Genomic DNA, 19,000 nt, shown 5'->3' with positions numbered 1-19,000 from the left:
CCAAGGAGGGGTTCCTGGAAATACCCCAATACTGGAGCCATGTCGCTATCCATGGGGAGATTTATGCAAATTGTTCTAAATCCCTTCTGTGTGTTTGCAAAGGCTCTTCTGAGCTCTTTGGACAATGGGTTCTCTGTCTCTAAATATGTAACGGCCTGAGCTCCTTTGCCCACCACTGTCAGGAATAATTTTATTAACTGATCATTGGAATGGGAGAGGTACTCTTTCGAAATCACTTGGTTGGTCACCTTGTTTCCAAAAGCAAGACTGATAACTCTTTTAATTTCAGCTGAGTACTTGTGACCACAAGTGCTATATTTATCCATAAGAATCTGTGACCTTTTAAAAATCCTGAATTAGTTAGTGTTCTTTGCTGTTCAATTAAGGAGGAAAAAAAATAGACTGTTAACCAACTTAAGATTGATGATAGTGCTGACTTGAAGGTTGCAGGAGAAGATTCCCTCCTTTCAGATCTATATTCTGAGAGATGGAGTAGGACAGACATTATTGGAGAAGATGCGACAGCAAAAAATGCCTCCACCCTCTTCTTTTAGTAGCAGAGAAATTCCGAGTTCCACATCTCAAGACAGTCCATAAGTAAGTAGCCTTTTTTGAAAGGCATATGGTGACCCTCGGTACTTAGTTGGTTTTCCTGTTAAAAGCAAAGGAAAGTTTCCACAAAGTGAACTATTCTTGCTCCATCTGAATATCACATCCTTTAAAATCTAATTAGTTCACTATGCCATGTACTTCATAAAGCCTTCCCTGGGTCATGCTTTCACAGTGAATTTCTTCTTCCCTAAATTCCCACAGCTTTCTTCTGCTTATTGATCCCAAAATGCACATTCAGTGCTCACCATCAGGACTATAACTTGGTGAGAGAGAAGAAACAAAGCTTTCACTTTGTAACTCTCCCAGGGTCTCCGGCAGAGGAGAAAACAATACGAACGGTGACCAAACACTTAAGTCATGTCAACCAACTGTGTATAGAACACGTTATGGTTTTTAAAGCATGACTATCCCCTCACTGGATCCTTGCAGCAATCTGCGACACAGAGCATATTATTGTCCCTATTTTACCAAGGGGAAACTCAGGCTCTGAAAGGTTCCAATATTTCCCCCAAAGTCAGATTAAGCGCCAGTTTGTACCAACATTTCTAAGTGTTTGAGATCAGATCCTAAATCGTCCATCTTTTACTGTGTAGGTCTTTCTACTGAACCACATTATAGGCAGCTTCAAACCGACCATAACTTGTGTTAACCACTGACAAAATATAATACATGCCTAGAAATGAAGAATCTCCCAATTTCTCCTCTCGCCAACAGTTTGTAGTGTCCATCCAGTGCTGTGCTGAAAGACATGGCTTTAGTGTCAGACTACCCTTGATTGGGGGACAGGCCTGACCTCCAAACTCATTAGCCATGTGACCTTGAGCTACTTGCCTGACTTGTTGGTCTCATTTTGCTAATCTATAAAGCATAAGTCCCAGATGGTTGGAGGAGTGATAGGAGACAGTTACATAAAGTGCTTAGCACCAAAAACACCCCAACAGTTAAAGCACTCCATAAATGGTATCTATTATTTGTATTATTTATCCAAAAGTGTTTACTAAGCTAACTCCTAAAAATTTTTAAATGATGAACAACGTGGCTCATAACTTGAGAAGGGAGAAATCAGGGTCTTCAAAAACATTTGCCAAAACCCTAAACAAACACTTAGGTCTTCCTAACTCATCATTCTCTCTGCTACCCAGCCCCATCCAATGCTACTTCTTGGAAACAAACCCAAAGTTCCAGGTATAGCACAAGATCAGTGATCACTATGGAATTCCCGAGGTCCACTGAAATGTGTATTAGGTCCTGGGCACATTCTACTAACAGGCAGGTGACTGTGGTTCAGTAGGGGATAGATCCAGAAAAACTGCTACAAGCCTCCGGGGCCTCACCTCCGCACTAATTCCATCTACTTTCCAATGCTCTGTGGCTATTCAGAATTTCCACTTCTTCTTCTACCTCCCATTCTTCTTATTTGGGTGTCATCTGCAGTGAAGAACACTTACACAGCTTCACTGAAGACAACACAAAGTTAGAGCTAAAAGTGCCAGGGTTCTGAAGGTGCACTGAGATGGAGTCTACCTGGTGGCAAAACCAATACCCAGGAAGTTCGCTGAGCTGGAAAAAGGGAGCCACAGAAATGCAGCCTCCCTTCTGAAATCAGATCAGCTCCTCAGCGTGCACGCTGTGTATCATCTGACAAGCCTTAGTTCATTGGGCTTTAAAAGATTCATCGAACTTTAGATTGTTTTCAGAAGGCTGATTTTCGTTGTTGTATAAATGGATTCTGTCATATACTAATAGCATTTAAATGTTTACATCTACCACTTTTATAATCCAATTGCCTGATTTTATCATTACTCCTCTTTATATTTATAAGAATAAATTCCACTCTTAAAACAAAATGTTTATAGCAGGAGTTTTGAATAAAGTAACTGGTTTTCACATACAGATCACCAAGAAGGAAAAGGGTTCTTGGCAGATGACTATAAAATACTACTATTTGCTACTTAAATTAACAGAGAATTTTACACTCAAGCAGGTTAACGTTCATATCAAGCTTAAGGGAGAAAGAGGAGGATTAGACCAGGAAAAACTATGCATTATATATTTGTTCAATAAATTAAAAGAAGTTTATTTTTATTAAACTTTAGTATGGGAATTTCAGGTCAATTCCATGAATCTACATTCCACAGGGCAAAATTTGAGGATCACTGAATACGTAAAGTTTTGACAAGACAAACATTAGATACAATAGCTTCAATAGGTTATCTATCAATAGCATTTGCAGAACATAAATACCAGCTAGGTACATCCCAGATATATCTATCTATCTATCGATCGATCGATCGATCGATAGATATAAAAACAGCCAACAATAACATAACTTCAATGACCGGTTTTAAAAGGGGGGTAGTAGGAAGCATGGCATGGACAACCAGAAAGATATCCTTCAGGACAAATAAATTCACTCATTTTAATATGAGTTTCAGAAGCCAAAAGAAAGCAGATACTAGGAAAGATTCTTCCACATGTTGGAGTATTTTTAAGACTGGCTTTCTTATACTGATATCGAGCTGCAGTTGCCGGCTCATTACTTTAACACATCACAACAGTATAGCATTGAGGACTCAAAAATGTTGCTTAGGTCTAACAGTGGTTGGGAAGAACCTAAGAAAACCTACATGAAATATGGGAAACTAATTTGAAGAAGAAAAGGTAAAGAAGAGAAAAGCTATCATTTTACACTGGTAATCTCCAGTGACACAACACCATGACCTCCTCAAAGGTATCTGAGTCTTCCATATCCCCAGCTCTGGCAAAGACCAGAAACTAAGTAGAGGCCCCCAAAATGTTAATTAAAGAACATCTTCCAGGTGGGAAGAAATTAGATCTTTACAATGAAAACAGGTAGCTCCCTTTAGACCAGTGGTTCTCGAAGTGTGGTCACTGGGCCATCAGCATCACTTGGGAACTTTTAGAAATGCAAAATTTCACACCAGACCCCAGACCTACTGAATCCAGAACCCTGGGGGTGGGCCCAGCAGTCTGCGGTTTGACAAGTCTTCCGGATGATCCTGCGCTCTTAAAGCTTAAGAACTGCAGCTTCAGCTAATGTCCAATTCTGTCTGATTAGGACCAAGGATTTTAGCCCCAGTTGCACATTCAGGCCACCTAAAGAGCTTTTAAGTTTTATCAATATATATTTGCCTTACTGATAAATTGTACACCTGAAACGTACTGGATTTCATTAACCAATGTCATCATAATATAATTAATTAATTAAAAATAAAAAAGTTTTATCAATGCCCAAGCTCTGCCAAAGGCCAGTTGAATTAGAACTTCTGAAATGGGTATCTTTAAAGCTCCCCTGTGAGATTACGATGTTTAGCTGGGCTGAGAACCACTGGGTTAGTAGAATCCAAGGTCCCAACCTCAGCTTCCTACTTTACCAACTGTATAATAACAGACTTCACTTAGCAATACTTCCTCTATCACCCTCCCAAACGTGAAAAGTCTGAAAGACAAGACAAGCACAGGCTTATACTTAAAATTTTACTGTCATGAAGCAATTATTTACCTCAGATATGAAATAAAAACAAGAACAGACAGCTCATCAAAAGTAGACTCCTCTGTGTGTGTGGGAGGGGATAGAGGAAGATGTGCATGTACACACATGCAGCCATGCAGTGACAAGCAGAAAAAGGATGTGGAGGGAGAAATGTTCCTACATGGTCTTTTGTACCTGAGGATGTAAGTGTAGTAGGTGGACCAGAATCCCAATGTAAAGTACTATTGGGTGTAACCTAATAACTTAAAAACTGGGATCCACCCTTCTTCCCATGTACTACAAAAACTACAAAATTAAAACTACATTTCCCAGACTCTCTTGCAGCTATGCGGTCTGAGTGCTATCAGATAAAGATGAGTGAGAACTGGAAGGCAAAGGCTTGGAAGGCAATGATTTGGAAATTAGGAACCATGTTTCTGCTGTTTCTGCCAGCAAGCACCTCCGTTGGAAGTGTCTGATTTTCCAGTGGCAACCTCCTGCCCATGTCAATGACAGCATGGTTCTGAAATACTCCCCATTTGGCAGGTGATTTCATGACTGCACAAGAGGCAACTGCTCCCTTGGTGGCCTGATCTACTGTGAGGCTCTGGAAGTCATTCCTGAGAGCTCAACCTGACGTCTGTTTCTTCACCTTCCCAACAAATTCTGTAAGCCATTTAATACCCTGTAATAAATCTCCCTCTGCTTAAACTAGCTAGAATGCATTTTGTTCTCTGCAAGTGAACCTTGACTGATACAATCAGTAATTGCAAAAGAAAGTTTGAAATTCCCCAAACCACAGAGTTACCACAAACTTGAGAAGAAGAAAGAGGTGTATTATCAAATTTAAGAAAAATATTTTATTGAATTCACTGGGTCACTCATTCCTCATCCTACACTTTCCCTAAGTTCTAATAAATGAAGAGTAGTCATTATGAAAAAAGTTACTGAAACATAAATTAGTACACAGACAAGATGCTACGTTAAGCACTCTTCGAACCACAACATTTTTGTGTAATCCACCCCCAAAAGTTCATATCACTCAACAGTTGACATATAAAGCACCAGACATCATAAATGTTAACCCACTGGGTAATTACACAAGCAGGTCATTTCAGGGCCGCCAAGATGCTTATCAGAAGGATTCAGTAGGTTGTGAAATGTGTTGGATTTAACTCTAAGCCATTGTAGACAAATATTAAACTATAAAGCCATCATCATTAAAATTCCGATATTAAGAAGGAGAGTATGACGGTGAAGAAATAAATGGCGGTGTTTTAGCTGTGAGTTTGTTATGCCAAAAGAGCTTTAAACACGCTAATTTTAGATTTTATTATTATTGTTATTAAGCTAAAGCTAACATGCCGGTAAATGCTCCCAAGAGCAATAATTTGACAAGAGATAGTATGAGTCTCTCTGAAATAGACATTTTTTCTGTTTATATTTTTAACTCTTTAAAGATAGTAGAAGATGCTTGTTCACCCTGACATAGGCGGAAATCATCAGCTTTAAAGATTCGGTTCTCATTGTGCTAACTTGGTCACCTTGGGCAAGTCAGTTAACATCTCTGAGTTTTACTTTCCTCAACTATAAAGTGGGAAAAATGACAAAATCTACTTATCTATTTCATAGTTATTTTAAGCACCAATCAGATTGAAGAAAAAGTACCCCATGAATCCTAAAGTGATAAACAATGTTAATAGTGATAATTAGCTACTCTTAAAAAATATAAACTGAGAAGTACATGACATATAAGTACATATTTCTAATCCCAAATATGAATGGAGTGAGGAAGTCCAGCATGTATTCAACTTAGAAATAAGTAACAAAAGATGACAAGCTAAGAAAAAAGACAGCTTATTAAAATTCTGTTGGATGATCACAGTCTTGTTAGAAAGGCTGGAGAATCAACTTGAGGCATGGCTCCGTCAAAGATACCTGAAACTATCCCAGAATCACTTGGTGAGGAATCTACTTCAGATCCCATAACAGAAGCAGGTTGCCTAGGCTTCCTGTTAGGTTAGCTCCATGGAAATTTCACACACAAGCTGCTTCCTCATGTTGCCTGCTTCCATATCAAAGTCACACGTGAATATCTAATTGACAAAGCTAGATTGTGTGCTTGTGTCCTGGCTGCAAGGAAAGATGGAAATTGGTTCTGACTCAAATGTTCTGACAGGCAGGCTTTATAATTGGAGATTTTTTCTGCACATTATAATGCGGGGAATTTTCTGCCATTTATAAAATTTGCAATGAAATATCACTACACGCCTGTTAGAATGGCCAAAATCTGGAACACTAACAATACCAAATGCTGGTGAGAAAGTAGAGCGACAGGAACTCTCGTTCACTGCTGGTGGGAATGTGGAATGGTACAGCCCCTTTGGAAGACAGTTTTGGCTGTTTCTTGCAAAACTAAACATAATATTACCATACGATCCAGCATCCATGCTTCTTAGTATTGACCCAAAGGAGTTGAAAACTCATGTCCATACAAAAACCTGCAAAAAGGTGTTGTTTATAGCTGCTTTATTCCTGTCAAAAGTTGGAAGCAACCAAGATGTCTTTCAGTCAGTGAATGCATAAACGAACTGTGGTACCTCCAGTTTATTGGAATATTATTGACCCCTGAAAAGAAATGAACTATCAAGCCATGAAAAATACATGAAGAAAACTTAAATGCATATTACTAAGTGAAAGAAGCCACTGTGAAAGGGCTACCTGCAGTATGATTCCAACTACATGACATTCTGGAAAAGGCAAAAAAAAAAAAAAAAATCAGTGACCGCCAGGGGTTAGGGAGTAGAGAAGGAGAATAGCACAGAGGATTTTTAGAGCAGTGAAAATACTCTGTACAATAATATAATGGACACATCATTATAAAATTTGTCCAAATGCATAGAATGTACAACGCCAAGAATGAACTCTAATGTAAACCCTGGGCTTTGGGTAATAATGATGTGTCAATATAGATTCGTCAGTTATAATGAACGTATCACTCTGATGGGAGATGATGATTATGGGGAGGCCATCCATGTGTGTGAGCAGGTGGTATATGGGAAATCTCTGAACTTTCAATTTCACTGTGAACCTGAAACTGCTCAAAAATAGTCTACTAAAAAAACAAAAACAAAAAAATCATGGGGAGCCAGGACTATCAAGATGAACCTGATTATGTGCAGTCACTAGGCACATACCTGTATAAATCTCCCTTCTTTTAGAATCCTTGAAGCAGGCTGGATTCTCTTCCTTTATATTTGAGAAAACTGCAGACCAAACGGATTGATCTGCCCCAAGCCCATGGCCTTTTCCACAATGCAACCACCTAGGCAGTAAGGTTGCCTTAGACCAGGCTTTCTCAACCTTGGCGCTACTGACATTTTGCATCGGATCCTTCTTTGTTGCAGGGGGCTATCTGGTGCCTTGCAGGCCGTTTAGCAACATATCTAGACTCCACTCATTGGATGCCAGTAGCAAACCCCTCCCAGATGTGACAACCAAAAATGTCTCCAGACATTGTCACATACCCCCTGGGAACAAAACTGCCCCATCTCCAGATGAGAACCACTACCCAGTGCCAGGAACTGAGGAGACAGTACCCCATGGGGGAAATGACCCTGCCCCATGGTGGGAATGACACACTTATAAACAAGTAGTTGGTACAAAATGTGTGATGATACGTGCCAACACAAGTTGGAATGGTGGCAGAACTAAGATCACAATTCTGCTGAAGTTGGGAGTCGCAGAGGCAGGCTTTGGAACTGGATCATTTGTTATTAATTATAGCAATTAACACTGACCAGCTAACTTTTACTGGGCCCTTAACTCTACGCTAGGCAGAGTGCTAACAGATTTACATCTGATCTTATTTAAACATCACCAAAACTGTTTAAGGTGAAGAGACATTAATATCCTCATTTTTCAGATGAAGAAGCTGAGGCATTTAACACACCTAGTCTTAAATGAGTAGTAGTAAATCACAAAGCCAAAAACAACCCTAGAGCCCAGTTCCTTTTGACGCTAATTATAATACTTGGAGGATGTGCCAAAAATTCAGCAAGCAAAGACTTTAAACTATCCTTATGAATGGTGCTGCTGGATAACATTGTAGCTGAAAGCAATTTAAAATAAAGTTTTTTTTGATTTGGCATTATGATACATAAATGCTCATGGTTCAGTAGAAAGCAGATCTGCCTAATGCAGAATATTATTCTCCAGTATTATATGCTGAACTCAGTCTCAATTTTTTTTTAAACTTCAAGGTTACAGTATAATTAGGAACCAGCTGCAATTGTAATTACTGCTCCCAATATAATTTGTTACATATTAGCAAGTGTCAAATTACCACTGCTCCTTAAATGAATAAAAATTGATTGTGCAGTTCTGAAGATTGGGATGTGTGTTCCTGATGGGGAACAAAGGAATATAAAAAGTATATGACATATTTATAAAGTGCTGAAAGGTTCTACTTAGGAGATCACAAGTTGCTGGAGCCCAGATAATGCCAATGAAAGTTAAAATGGCTTCTGAGAGAGAAGAGCTAACTTAATAAATGCAGAGGAAAGCAGCAAATCCAAAGGCAATAGAAAAGTTGCTTCCACTAAATAATACCTTACCAGTTCACAATTTTGCTGTGCATCAATATTATATGACTACGAATAGACAAGAACCCAGGAGGAAGTCAAAAGAGAAAGAACAGGTACCCTCTGCACAGCCAGGATCCTCATTCCAAAGACTGTGCACAATTTCAGTGGAATGAGCTCTCCTCTGCCTCTCCCATGGGACTATGGACTTGTGACATGACTGTGAACAACTTCTCTGGTTCCAAACCTACAGCCCGCACTTCTACAAGCTTACTATGTCCCAGCTCTGAGTTTTACAAACATGAGCACACTGACCATCTCAATAGCCCCAGGGAGTAAGCACAATTATGCCCTGTTTATAGATGAGAAAACTGAGGTACAGAGAGGTTGAATAATTTGCCCAGAGCCATAATTTGAACCCAGAGTCTATGATTTCAACCATATGTTAAACTGGCTTTCAGAGGAAAAGAGAGAGGGCATAAGATTGAGAGAGCAAAGGAGCCTAGAGATTAAAAGAAAGTTAAGACACATCAACTAATTGCAATGCTTGGGCCTTATTTAGATGACAATTCAAATAACTATTTTTTTAAAAATTATAAGGCAATAGGAGAAATGGGTAAAATGTGTACAGAATAGATATTTGATCGTACTGAAAAATTACTGAAAAATTTTTAGGTTAATGGTATTTTGGTTGTGCATTTAAAAATGTTTTAGAGATACATACTAATATTATACACATGATGATACAATGTTAGGGATTTGCTTTGAAAATATCTGAGGGATGGACAGAGGAGATAAGGTGTGGTATAAATGAAACAATGTTGGCCATAAACTGATAACTGCTGAAACTGGCTACATAGGGACATGAGAGTTCATTACATTCTTCTATTTTTGCACATTATGGAAAATTTGCATAATGAGAAGATTCAAAAATGCTGCTATTCTTTCAAGGCCTAAGTCAAATGGCAGTTTTTCCAGGAAGATTTTCTAGATGTCCTCATAGAATGCTATCTGTACCTATTCTACGGGGTTTGCAATTGGACATTTAAATTCTTACTTTAATGCTAACCATTAACATGACCTCCTATTTTCTTGCGTGGGGGGAGAGAGGGAGAGGGAAAGAGACAACGTGAGAATGCAGACTGAATGAAAGCAGCATAACTTGGGAGAGACTCTAGGAGTACCTTGCTTCCCAGTGACTTGTAATCTTTCCACATTCACAGTGGCCCAGCTAACAGCTGAGCCGTAAAGAGAGGCTCTCTGGGCTTTCTGAACTAATCCGATCTCATAAGAGTCTGAACTAGCAGAGGGTCTGGGCTGGGCTGGCAGCAGGTCACACTGGCCGATGATGTGGCACTAGTGAAGGCTCATGACCTCGTGGGGTTGAACAACAATAACAAAAATTAAAATGGTTCTCTACCTTTCATCTTATATCAAAACAATTGCAGATAATCAAATTTAATCTTTAAAAAGAGAGAGATGTATATAAAGTACTAGAAAAACACAAGTGATTTCCTATGTAATATTAAGTGGGGAAGCTGTGTTTAAACATGACAGACAACTCAGAATCCATATAACACAGAAGCCATAAAGGATTAATAAATAGGTAATATAATTTTTTTTTAATAGAAAATGCTTATGAACCAGTTAAACATCAAACGACTGCAACAAAATAATGTGTAACAGATAGGACAGAGGGCCAAGGTTCTTACTCTTAAAGTGCTCTTAGAATCAATCAATGTGAAAAAGCAAATAACCCAATAGAAAATTGGGCAAAGGTCAAGACCAGGCTCTTCTCAAACTGCTAGTGGACACTAAAAACGGACCAACAGAAATCTCCAAGAGCCACTATAGAAAGAGAACCAGGAGCTGAGATTTTACTTCTGGAACTGAGAGGGAAGACAAAGAGAAAGTGGAATCTTCAAATTCAGTCAACTTCAACCTGCAATAAAATGCTCACAAAGAATGAACACCCTGGCTAGTGGGCCTGGCAGAGTAAGATAAGAGACCTGATGCATCACCAACTTTCCTTGCAAGCCACTTGCATGACCCAGTTAGCAAGATTTAAGAGACATACCAACCTCATGCCATGTGTGGACTATGTCTGAATCTTGATTAGAACACACCAACTGTAAAAGCTATAAACTTAGGACATGGGTTTGAACATCCTTACAGGTGTTTCTAGGAATGGGAAAAGAAAACTAAGCCCCTTTTCTTAAAACTGAAGGGAAGACCTAAATAAACAAAATCTGCCCACCAATAGAGAGAAATGTCAAGAAACACTCCTATCTCTGACAGCTCTAAGTTAAACAAACAGCCTCCCTTTTTTCTGCTACACTGTTGCCCTAGCTTTATGGCAAGGAATTTAAACAGGGGTTGGGTAATTCCTATTGAAAACTGCTGTGAAGGACATGTGAAGGACATGTGCTCCACAATAGCTAGAGCCAGAAGGCTTTGGCCTGCTAAAGAGATTAAATTCCATTCCCTAGGCAACATGAAGCCACACTGTGTAGCTAAGTTAATTAAAGAGGGCAGTGTAGTACAGTGGTTACGTGCATGAACTCTAGAGCCAGGCTGCCTGTATCACAGCTCTGCCGCTTATAAGCTATGTGACCTTGGAGAAGTTATTTAATCTCTCTGTGCCTCAAGAGACTTAATCACTCTATACAGAGGAGTTTGCCCATCTGAACAATGAAGACGATAATGGCACTTACATACCACAAGATTGTCGTGAAGATTTAATTACTTAATATACGGTGTCTAAAACAGTGTCTGGCTCTTATAAGCATTATATAAATGTAAGCTGCTGCTATTATTGCTATTTGTGTAGCCTCTCTGAGCCTTAAATTTCTTTGTCAAAAGAGATTATAACACCTTCCCTGCTGCCTTGTAGGTGGATTATAAAGATCAAAAAATGAAGCTTGGGTCTACACATTATCTGGTTATTTTAATCCCTATAGACTATGAGTTCTTGAAAACAAGTCTAATAACTTACCCATTTGGGGAAGCCCAGTGCTTAGTATAGGAGCTAGCAGATAGTTGGTATCAATAACACACTTTAATTTTTTTAAACTGTTAAGTGTTCTACCCATGATCACAGTACCACTATTAACGTGGGAATAAGAGCCAATCTCAGAAGCTTCCTTTGACAGTTCTGGGCAGAACAGAGAGGGCAGTGCAGGGAAGAGACCAAAGGCGAGACCAGCTTGGAAGCTATGGCAAAGCTGTAGATAAAAAGTAATGAAGACCTGAACATAAATGGGGGAGACAGAACATACCTGTTCAGGGAAGCAGAGGGTTTAACTGGCCCATCTCTTTGCCCACATCCAAATTCCTGTTCATGGTGTCTCTCCTGGCTGCCCACAACAGGTACTTAGGAAAATGAAGTTGTAGGCTGAAAGTGAGGAACGACTGAGAAGATGTGTTCCAAATAATACCCGGCCCCAGTGTGGAATCAAAATGAGCCCAAAGAACCCAAAAATTTATACTGAATTTTGTCACTATGTATTGAATTGTGCAAAAAGTTAGACTGATAGACAACCAATTCAAAAAGTGCTGCACCCTTAGTTTAGAAAGGTAGCTACATTTAACGATGCGGTAATGAGAATTCCAGACCAATGGTCTTCAAACTTGAATGTGCACACAATTCCCTAGGGATCTAGTTAAAAAATGCAGGTTCTGATGCAACAGAATCTTTGGCCTGAGGTGAGTCAAAAGATGCTGCAACTGTAACAAATTCCCAAGTAAAATCCGTGCTGCTGGTCCCGGGACTAGCAACTTGCAATAGCAAGGCTCCAGGAAGATCACTCCGCGAATTTGGCGCTTGAAGCAGCCACGCTGGCTAGCCATCATGGCGAATATTCAATAGACCATAAGCTTTAAAAAAGCACACCACATTTTGTTCAGGTAGGTCAAATAATAGGTCTCCCCTAGTTTTCAGTTTGGTGGAAATATCCCACAGTCTCCAATAAACAACTTTTGACATTCCTATGGCATTTCGGAATTCCCAAAGTGTTTCCACATGTTATATTTCATCTGCTCCTCACAGATGTCACAGATGGCCACTGTTTTCCAAAAGGTGACACCAAGCAGCCACAGAAGGGAGACTTGTCCACGTTCTCACCACCAGTCAAAGCAGTGGGCCTGTAACCCAGGTTCCGACCCTTTCTAGTCCAGGGCTCTTTCACTAAACCAGAGCTATGGATTTAAATAATGAAGAAAGAAGGAAGAAGGAAGGAAGAAGAAGGAAGAAGGAAGAAGGATGAAAGAGGAAGAAGGAAGAAGAAGAGGAGGAGGAGGAGGAGGAGGAGGAGGAGGAGGAGGAGGAGGAGGAGGAAAAAGTTCCCAAAGCCTCTTCCACATAAGAAAGCAATTCTGAGCTGACTGAGCAGTTGGGGGTCTTCTGCAGCTCAGCCTACAACTATGGGGAGGATCAGACACAGGCAAATTGCATGTCTAACTCAGAGAAACTACCAAATATGCACCTGAGGCTAGAAGCCTGTTCAAATCAGGCTTATGATGAGGTTCAGGACATACTACCCCAAAAGAGCACCTTGGCATATTGAATATCTTAAGCTGAATGAGTCTGAGAAAATGGCAGAGGCAGGAAAGTCACTCTGACCCTCCCTACAACCACCAGACACACTCTCCTTCCCTGAAACAGTTATAAAACTCCCAGGTGAAAGGTCCCCTCCCTGTACCAGGAGGAGGAGTGACATTCTTATCACCAGAGATGAGGAATTAGCCCTCATCTTCCTAGTTCTTTCTTCACCATTCACTACCCCTAACCTATCTTTGTCTTGCCAATTCTCCACAAATTTACTGTTTATTTGATCACCTTTGTGGTCTTCATTCTCTTGTGAGGGTGCCCGTGTACATGGTATGCCTTGTCTCCTGTTAATTTGTCTTTGTCAGTTTAAGTTTCAAGGGCAGCCAGGGACATTAGGAGGGTCGCGGAAAATTGTTTCCTCCCCTATATTTACTTATATTTTCCACTTACAATTTTCTTACAAATTGTACTGCACAAGCGTTAGGCGAAAGATATTTTACCATCAAACAGTAAGTGTATCTTGAAATATCTGACTCATATCAAGTCAGCAGTTTTCACGGATAACATGTGGAAACTGACTACATGTGGAAATCAAGACAAAGCTACCAGCCTAATAACAGTCATTAAATAGAGTGGTTTATTTAAGTTGAATTGCTAAGAATTTCAACACTGCCTACTTTGCCATGTTGTCAGCACCTAAAGTCAAAAGGAACCATCCGGGTCTATTTTCACTCATGCAATGGCACAGCAAATTTCGAAAGGAAATAGTGAGTATGAATACTCTATCTCTTAAACATTTCCAATCAACGAACCAGACCACCACTCTACACGTCAGCCATTGGGAATAATTCTGAGCTAACAGACCAAAACCACCATTAACTGGGTCAGTTTGACCCAAAAAGGTCTGGTTAAACAGGCCATGGAAAAAAAAAAAGGTTTCCTCAGTTGCTGTTAAATATTTTGCTAAGGGAATTATATCACTGTGACATGGCACATCCTCCTTACTCTCAAGCAGAACCAACAGGTACCTGCACATTCACACATTCCTCTGTTCCAAGGCCCCACCAAAGGCAACCAAGGAAAGGGTGGGAAGGATAGGTGCTCCTGAAGCAGGAGAGTAGGTAGGAACTGTGCTGAGCAGGCCTAATGATTGTGGGTGATGGAGGACACAGGAAGGAATGTTTCCCTTTAAGAACTCAACAGAAACAGGCTGTTCATAGGGCAAAAGGTCAAAGAAGCAGAAGCAGCCAGTGCTCCTCCTGACTTTGAATCCTTCCCACCTCCCTGTTCTGTATTTACTGACCAAAGGTTGTAAAGCCACATGACCTATCTGGAGAACACTGACCACACCAAATTAGGTTCCCCAGGGGATCAGTCTGCAAGATCAGGGTCATTCTTTGCAATGTTTCCCTTCTCAAGCACCTACTCTGATCTGGAAAACCACTGAAACTTCACAGGAGGCAAAAGGAGTTTCCAATCACTTGGTGATAAAACCTATATTCTGGGATAATTACAAAACTGTATAAACTTGATGCCTAAGCACCAAGGTGATATGGGGTAAAAGGACTGAAAAGAAACTGTCAAGAAAGAAGAGAACTTGTAGGCACCCCTACATGTCTTCTTTTGCATCGACATAACCAAGGATTCCCATTTATCTCACTGCATTCCTTCCTTATCCCAAAAAGGAGCCACCAGAGAACTGAAGCAATGAGCACGAAAACAACCTAGAGGGGTGGCCTTTGAAGTGCATTAGATTCGCTTGGCAAGCTTTTAAAAGCCTGGAGGCTCAGGACACACCGAAGTGCAATTAAATCAGAACCTCTGGGTAAGACCCAGGCAATGGCATTTTTATATGACTATGACATGCAGAGAACCCCTACAACAGTGCAAAAAGCAATGAGGTTTCAAGGGAACTTGAACCAATTTCAAATTTTTCTGGGACTCCATTTCTCTACCTGATAAAAGTGAACAGAATTGATGAGCGGAAGAGTGAGGATCATTGTGTCATATAAACCTCAAGGCTTAGCCAGCTTAGCCACTTCTATCAATTTAAGAAACCCTAAATCTAAACATCAGTGAAACCACAAAAACATACCATCATCATGGTAGCATAAAACCAACTCAAAGACTCCTTCCTGCCTAGCACGAAAACTGGTCTGCTCTATTATATCACCAAATGCCTAGCAGTTTTTACAAAACATAAGGGATCGGAAAACTTCAATCTGAAGAATATCCTTAATAAACTCGATCACATTTCATCATCAATAACAAACCTCTTTAGAGGATATTATTATAGATAGGAAATATGAAAAACATGGAGGTTAAATGAATAGCCCAAATCCTTAGTGAACAATAGGTTAAATTTTTTACACAGGTATATGACAGTGGTAACAGTTGCACATCTCTGTGAATATATGAAAAACCACTGAACTGTGTAATTTAAATGGGTGAACTGTATGGTATATGAATTATATCACAGGTGGACCTGTGATATATAAGGACAAAAATAGAGAACACTTAATTCTTGGTGTTGTGAAAATTGATTATATGTAAAGTACTTGGGAAAGTGTAAGTAGGCACTATGTAGGTGGTTCTTAAAAAAGTCTGGTTTACACTGAGGCTCCTAAATTCCCCTCCTAAGCCAAGTCCCCCTCTAAATGTAACACGTGTTCTCACCTCTCTGCCTTTCGTCTGCTGCCTCCTATCACTGCAATGGGTCCTTCCTCATGCCTCATTCATTCCCTCCGAAGTACTATTGCTTTTGAGACATATTCTCCTCTCACCTGTGGCTCTGTGTTCAACATGTAATAATATCTGCACTCCAGAAAAAAAAAGCAAAGAGCATGGCCATGAACTCAGGCTGAGCAGCCCTGAGTAGTAGTTGACAGAATCATCCCACAAGGATAGTACCCAAAGGCAACTAAGTAAGGGGCACTCTTGGACTAAAGTAGACCAGAACAGCTCATTTTGGGACCTTTTAAGAGTACATTTACTGCACTGCCCTTGAGCTACAATGATGTACATAAGAAATGGCCTTATGGAACCCATAGACATATATCCAGTGGTCATGAGGGAGTTTGTAATCGTTTGCTCACAGCATGTAAAGGGACGTGGGGAGAGAGTGCCCTCAGCTCAGAGAGCAGCAGTACAAGGAAACTTCTCTCCCAAGTAATTGACCTCACTGATTGTTTCCTCTTGCTTTGGCTGCTAGAAAATTCAGTCACCTCTAGCAAGTAGGACCGTATTTTCCACTAACCTTAGTCCTGGCTTCATCTTACTTTATCCTGTTTTTCTCATCTACTCTGACTTGATTTTGATGTTTTGTCAGATTATAAATATATGCATATATATTTAACGTGAGCCATCAAACATTCCAATAAAAGGCAAGTTTAAATGAATAAAGAAACAAAAACAAGTTCTCAAAGAGTAAAAATGAAATGTTTCATCTTCTCTGATTCTCACTTGGCTAAAATTCAAATGTACCTATTGATATGACAGTTTAATAAAAATACAACCAAGAAGTTAAGCCTGCTTCAATGTCATTTATTTTATTTCATACTAGTTAATCGGTCTTATCTTATACTCCAATTATATGCATATTTCTCAATTTAGGTTGCTCAATTATTTTATATCCAAAATTAAGTAAAATTATTTAATTCATCTACAGATATAAAAATGACTGTAAAGTATGGGTATCTACTCCTACCTAGAAGAAGTCAGCTGGAGGGAACTAATTCATACCAAGCCTTGTACACTGATTGCATGCAAATTTAATGCAACAAAAAAGGCCAAAGGCTACTGGGTTTGAAAGGGTTAACATTACTTCTTCCAAAAATGAATCCCAGTGATCCTCAGAGAATCGACCTAAAACAGTTATACATACCTGTGTGTTCACACACAACACACTCACATACACACACCCAGAGCATGCTCCTGAGGATGGAACTCAGAGTAATTACTGAAAAAAAAAAAAAGGGCCACTTAGGCCACATAGTTTAGGAATATGAAGAAGCCTGCAGATTTGGGGAGCCTGGAGAAACTTAAGTCATAGAACAGCATTTAAATATATTTGTCTGCTTACAATTTCCATTGCAAATGTGATTAGTTTGCTTGAATAAATAGGAATATGATGTGTTGGCCATGTTTTCCTCTGGAGGGTTATCACAGAGTTTTGATTAAGGACAAATGTTTGAAATGTTGGGTATATTTAAGTTCACTGCACTTAAAATGAGCTAAGAAGTTGCATAGGCTTGATTAAAGGGCTGCCTTTGTGAACTTAAAATTAAAAGCAATAAATTCCAATGATTCAAGTGATTGGGACTAAATATGGTATCCTGCCAGAAAAGTTTTGAAATGCAGTCCAAATAGACTGAAATGGTGTCCAGGTTTCAAGAAATGGTGAAAGAGGAAAGGTCAAGTTGTAGGAGTTACCTTTCCTCTGGGTTAGTGAATGATTCACATTATGCAGAATCCTTTTTAAGTAGAACTTCACAGGAGTTACAGGCTCCCAGGACAATCTGTTTTGTCATTTCTAAAAAGAAGTCTCTCAAACGCTCAGAGGCCGGTCTATAAGTATTGTCAGATGGGGACAGAGGGGAGAAGGATGGGAAAGGTGAGGGTTGAGGGGTGGGGGTCCTCTGGAGTTTGTCCGCAGACTCGCGCAGGCCAACTCTCAAGCCACCTCGAAAACGGAAGTCAAGGTGACTTCTCCATCCGCGGGAGGGCGGAGCCTTGGAAACCTAAGAGGATCAGGCTTCAGCCCGGACTGTGGCCTCTGGAAGCAGCCCGGGTCAACTACAACCGGGGTCAGGGGCAGGAGCGCGCTGGGGTGGCCCAGGGGACCTGCTGACCCCAGTCCCTCCCCCACCCAGGCGCACCGGTCCTCCTCGCGGGCCTTGGCTCAGCTCGCCGGGCGCCGGTCAGGCACCGGCTCCCCTCCCGGGCCAAGTGGGAGGGTGCAGACTGCAAAGTTTCTGCGGCAGGGTCGGACCTCGGGGTGCGCACGGGTCGCCTCTGCCGCCCGGAGTGGCCATCACCTTCCTCCTCCCGCTGCTGCAAGGTGAACAGCTGCCCCACTCCCCCTTCTCTGTGCTTTTCCCGCTGCACCGGCCCGGCACGTGAGCGCCCGAGCCTCTCGCGCCCCCAGGCCCGGTCCGATCGGCGCGCTCCCCGGGGCAACGGGCCGACGCTTACCTTGGCGGCCGCCATGCTTCACCCCGGTGCAGGCGGCTGCGGGACCCGCTCTCACTGCGGCCTGGCGGCTCACTTCCCGTCCCGGCGGCGTGCGCGCCCGGCCTGCCTCCCCACGCCCTCCCGCCCGCGCCGGTCATGCGGGCGCCGCCAGCCCATTGGCTGGGCCGGGCCAGGCCGCCGCGGCGCGTGTGATGCCGCAGGCCTCTGCCCTGCGCCCCGGGCGGTCCAGGGTCCGTGGGCGGCAGGCAGACTGGACGCGGGCACGTGACCGTGGCTGAGCTGTCCAGCGGCGGCGACCTCTGCGGCGGGAGCCGGCGGGCATATGGGGTGCCATCGTGTCTCCTGGGGGCAGTTGGCCTCTCAGAGGGCTTCAGCTGATACCGGGGGCTACTCCAGGGCCTTGGAGACCCACAGCCTGGGGAAGTTGACAACTCCGCTATGTCACATGTTTAGCTAGCTTTTCCTTGTTGCTTCCGTTTCAAAGGGGCTCCACTCTGCACTGTCTTATAATGGATCCAAAATCATTGACCAGTTGAAGGGAAGATAGCAAAGTGATGGAGCTATGGGTGT

At 41.5% G+C, this 19,000-nt stretch overlaps 1 protein-coding gene across 2 annotated transcripts in view; it reads right to left on the bottom strand.

Moving 5' to 3' along the window:
* SLC25A13 (solute carrier family 25 member 13) overlaps positions 1 to 18,584 on the bottom strand; it is a 165,075-nt gene extending 146,491 nt beyond the window's left edge. Inside the window, exon 1 of one of the 2 annotated variants that reach the window (XM_011363329.2) lies at positions 18,431 to 18,584. In XM_011363329.2, coding sequence (XP_011361631.1) covers positions 18,431 to 18,445 — 15 coding nt within the window. In that variant the 5' untranslated portion in view covers positions 18,446 to 18,584. The remainder of the gene's footprint in view (positions 1 to 18,430) is intronic. The other variant, XM_011363321.2, reaches the window with a different exon arrangement.
* Between the last annotated feature and the right edge of the window lie 416 nt (positions 18,585 to 19,000).

Source organism: Pteropus vampyrus, unplaced genomic scaffold (assembly GCF_000151845.1).
Source record: "Pteropus vampyrus isolate Shadow unplaced genomic scaffold, Pvam_2.0 Scaffold4, whole genome shotgun sequence".
In the NCBI taxonomy this organism is placed as follows: domain Eukaryota; kingdom Metazoa; phylum Chordata; class Mammalia; order Chiroptera; family Pteropodidae; genus Pteropus; species Pteropus vampyrus.
Note: the sequence above shows the minus strand (reverse complement) of the source record. Positions and strands in the feature narration are given on the sequence as shown.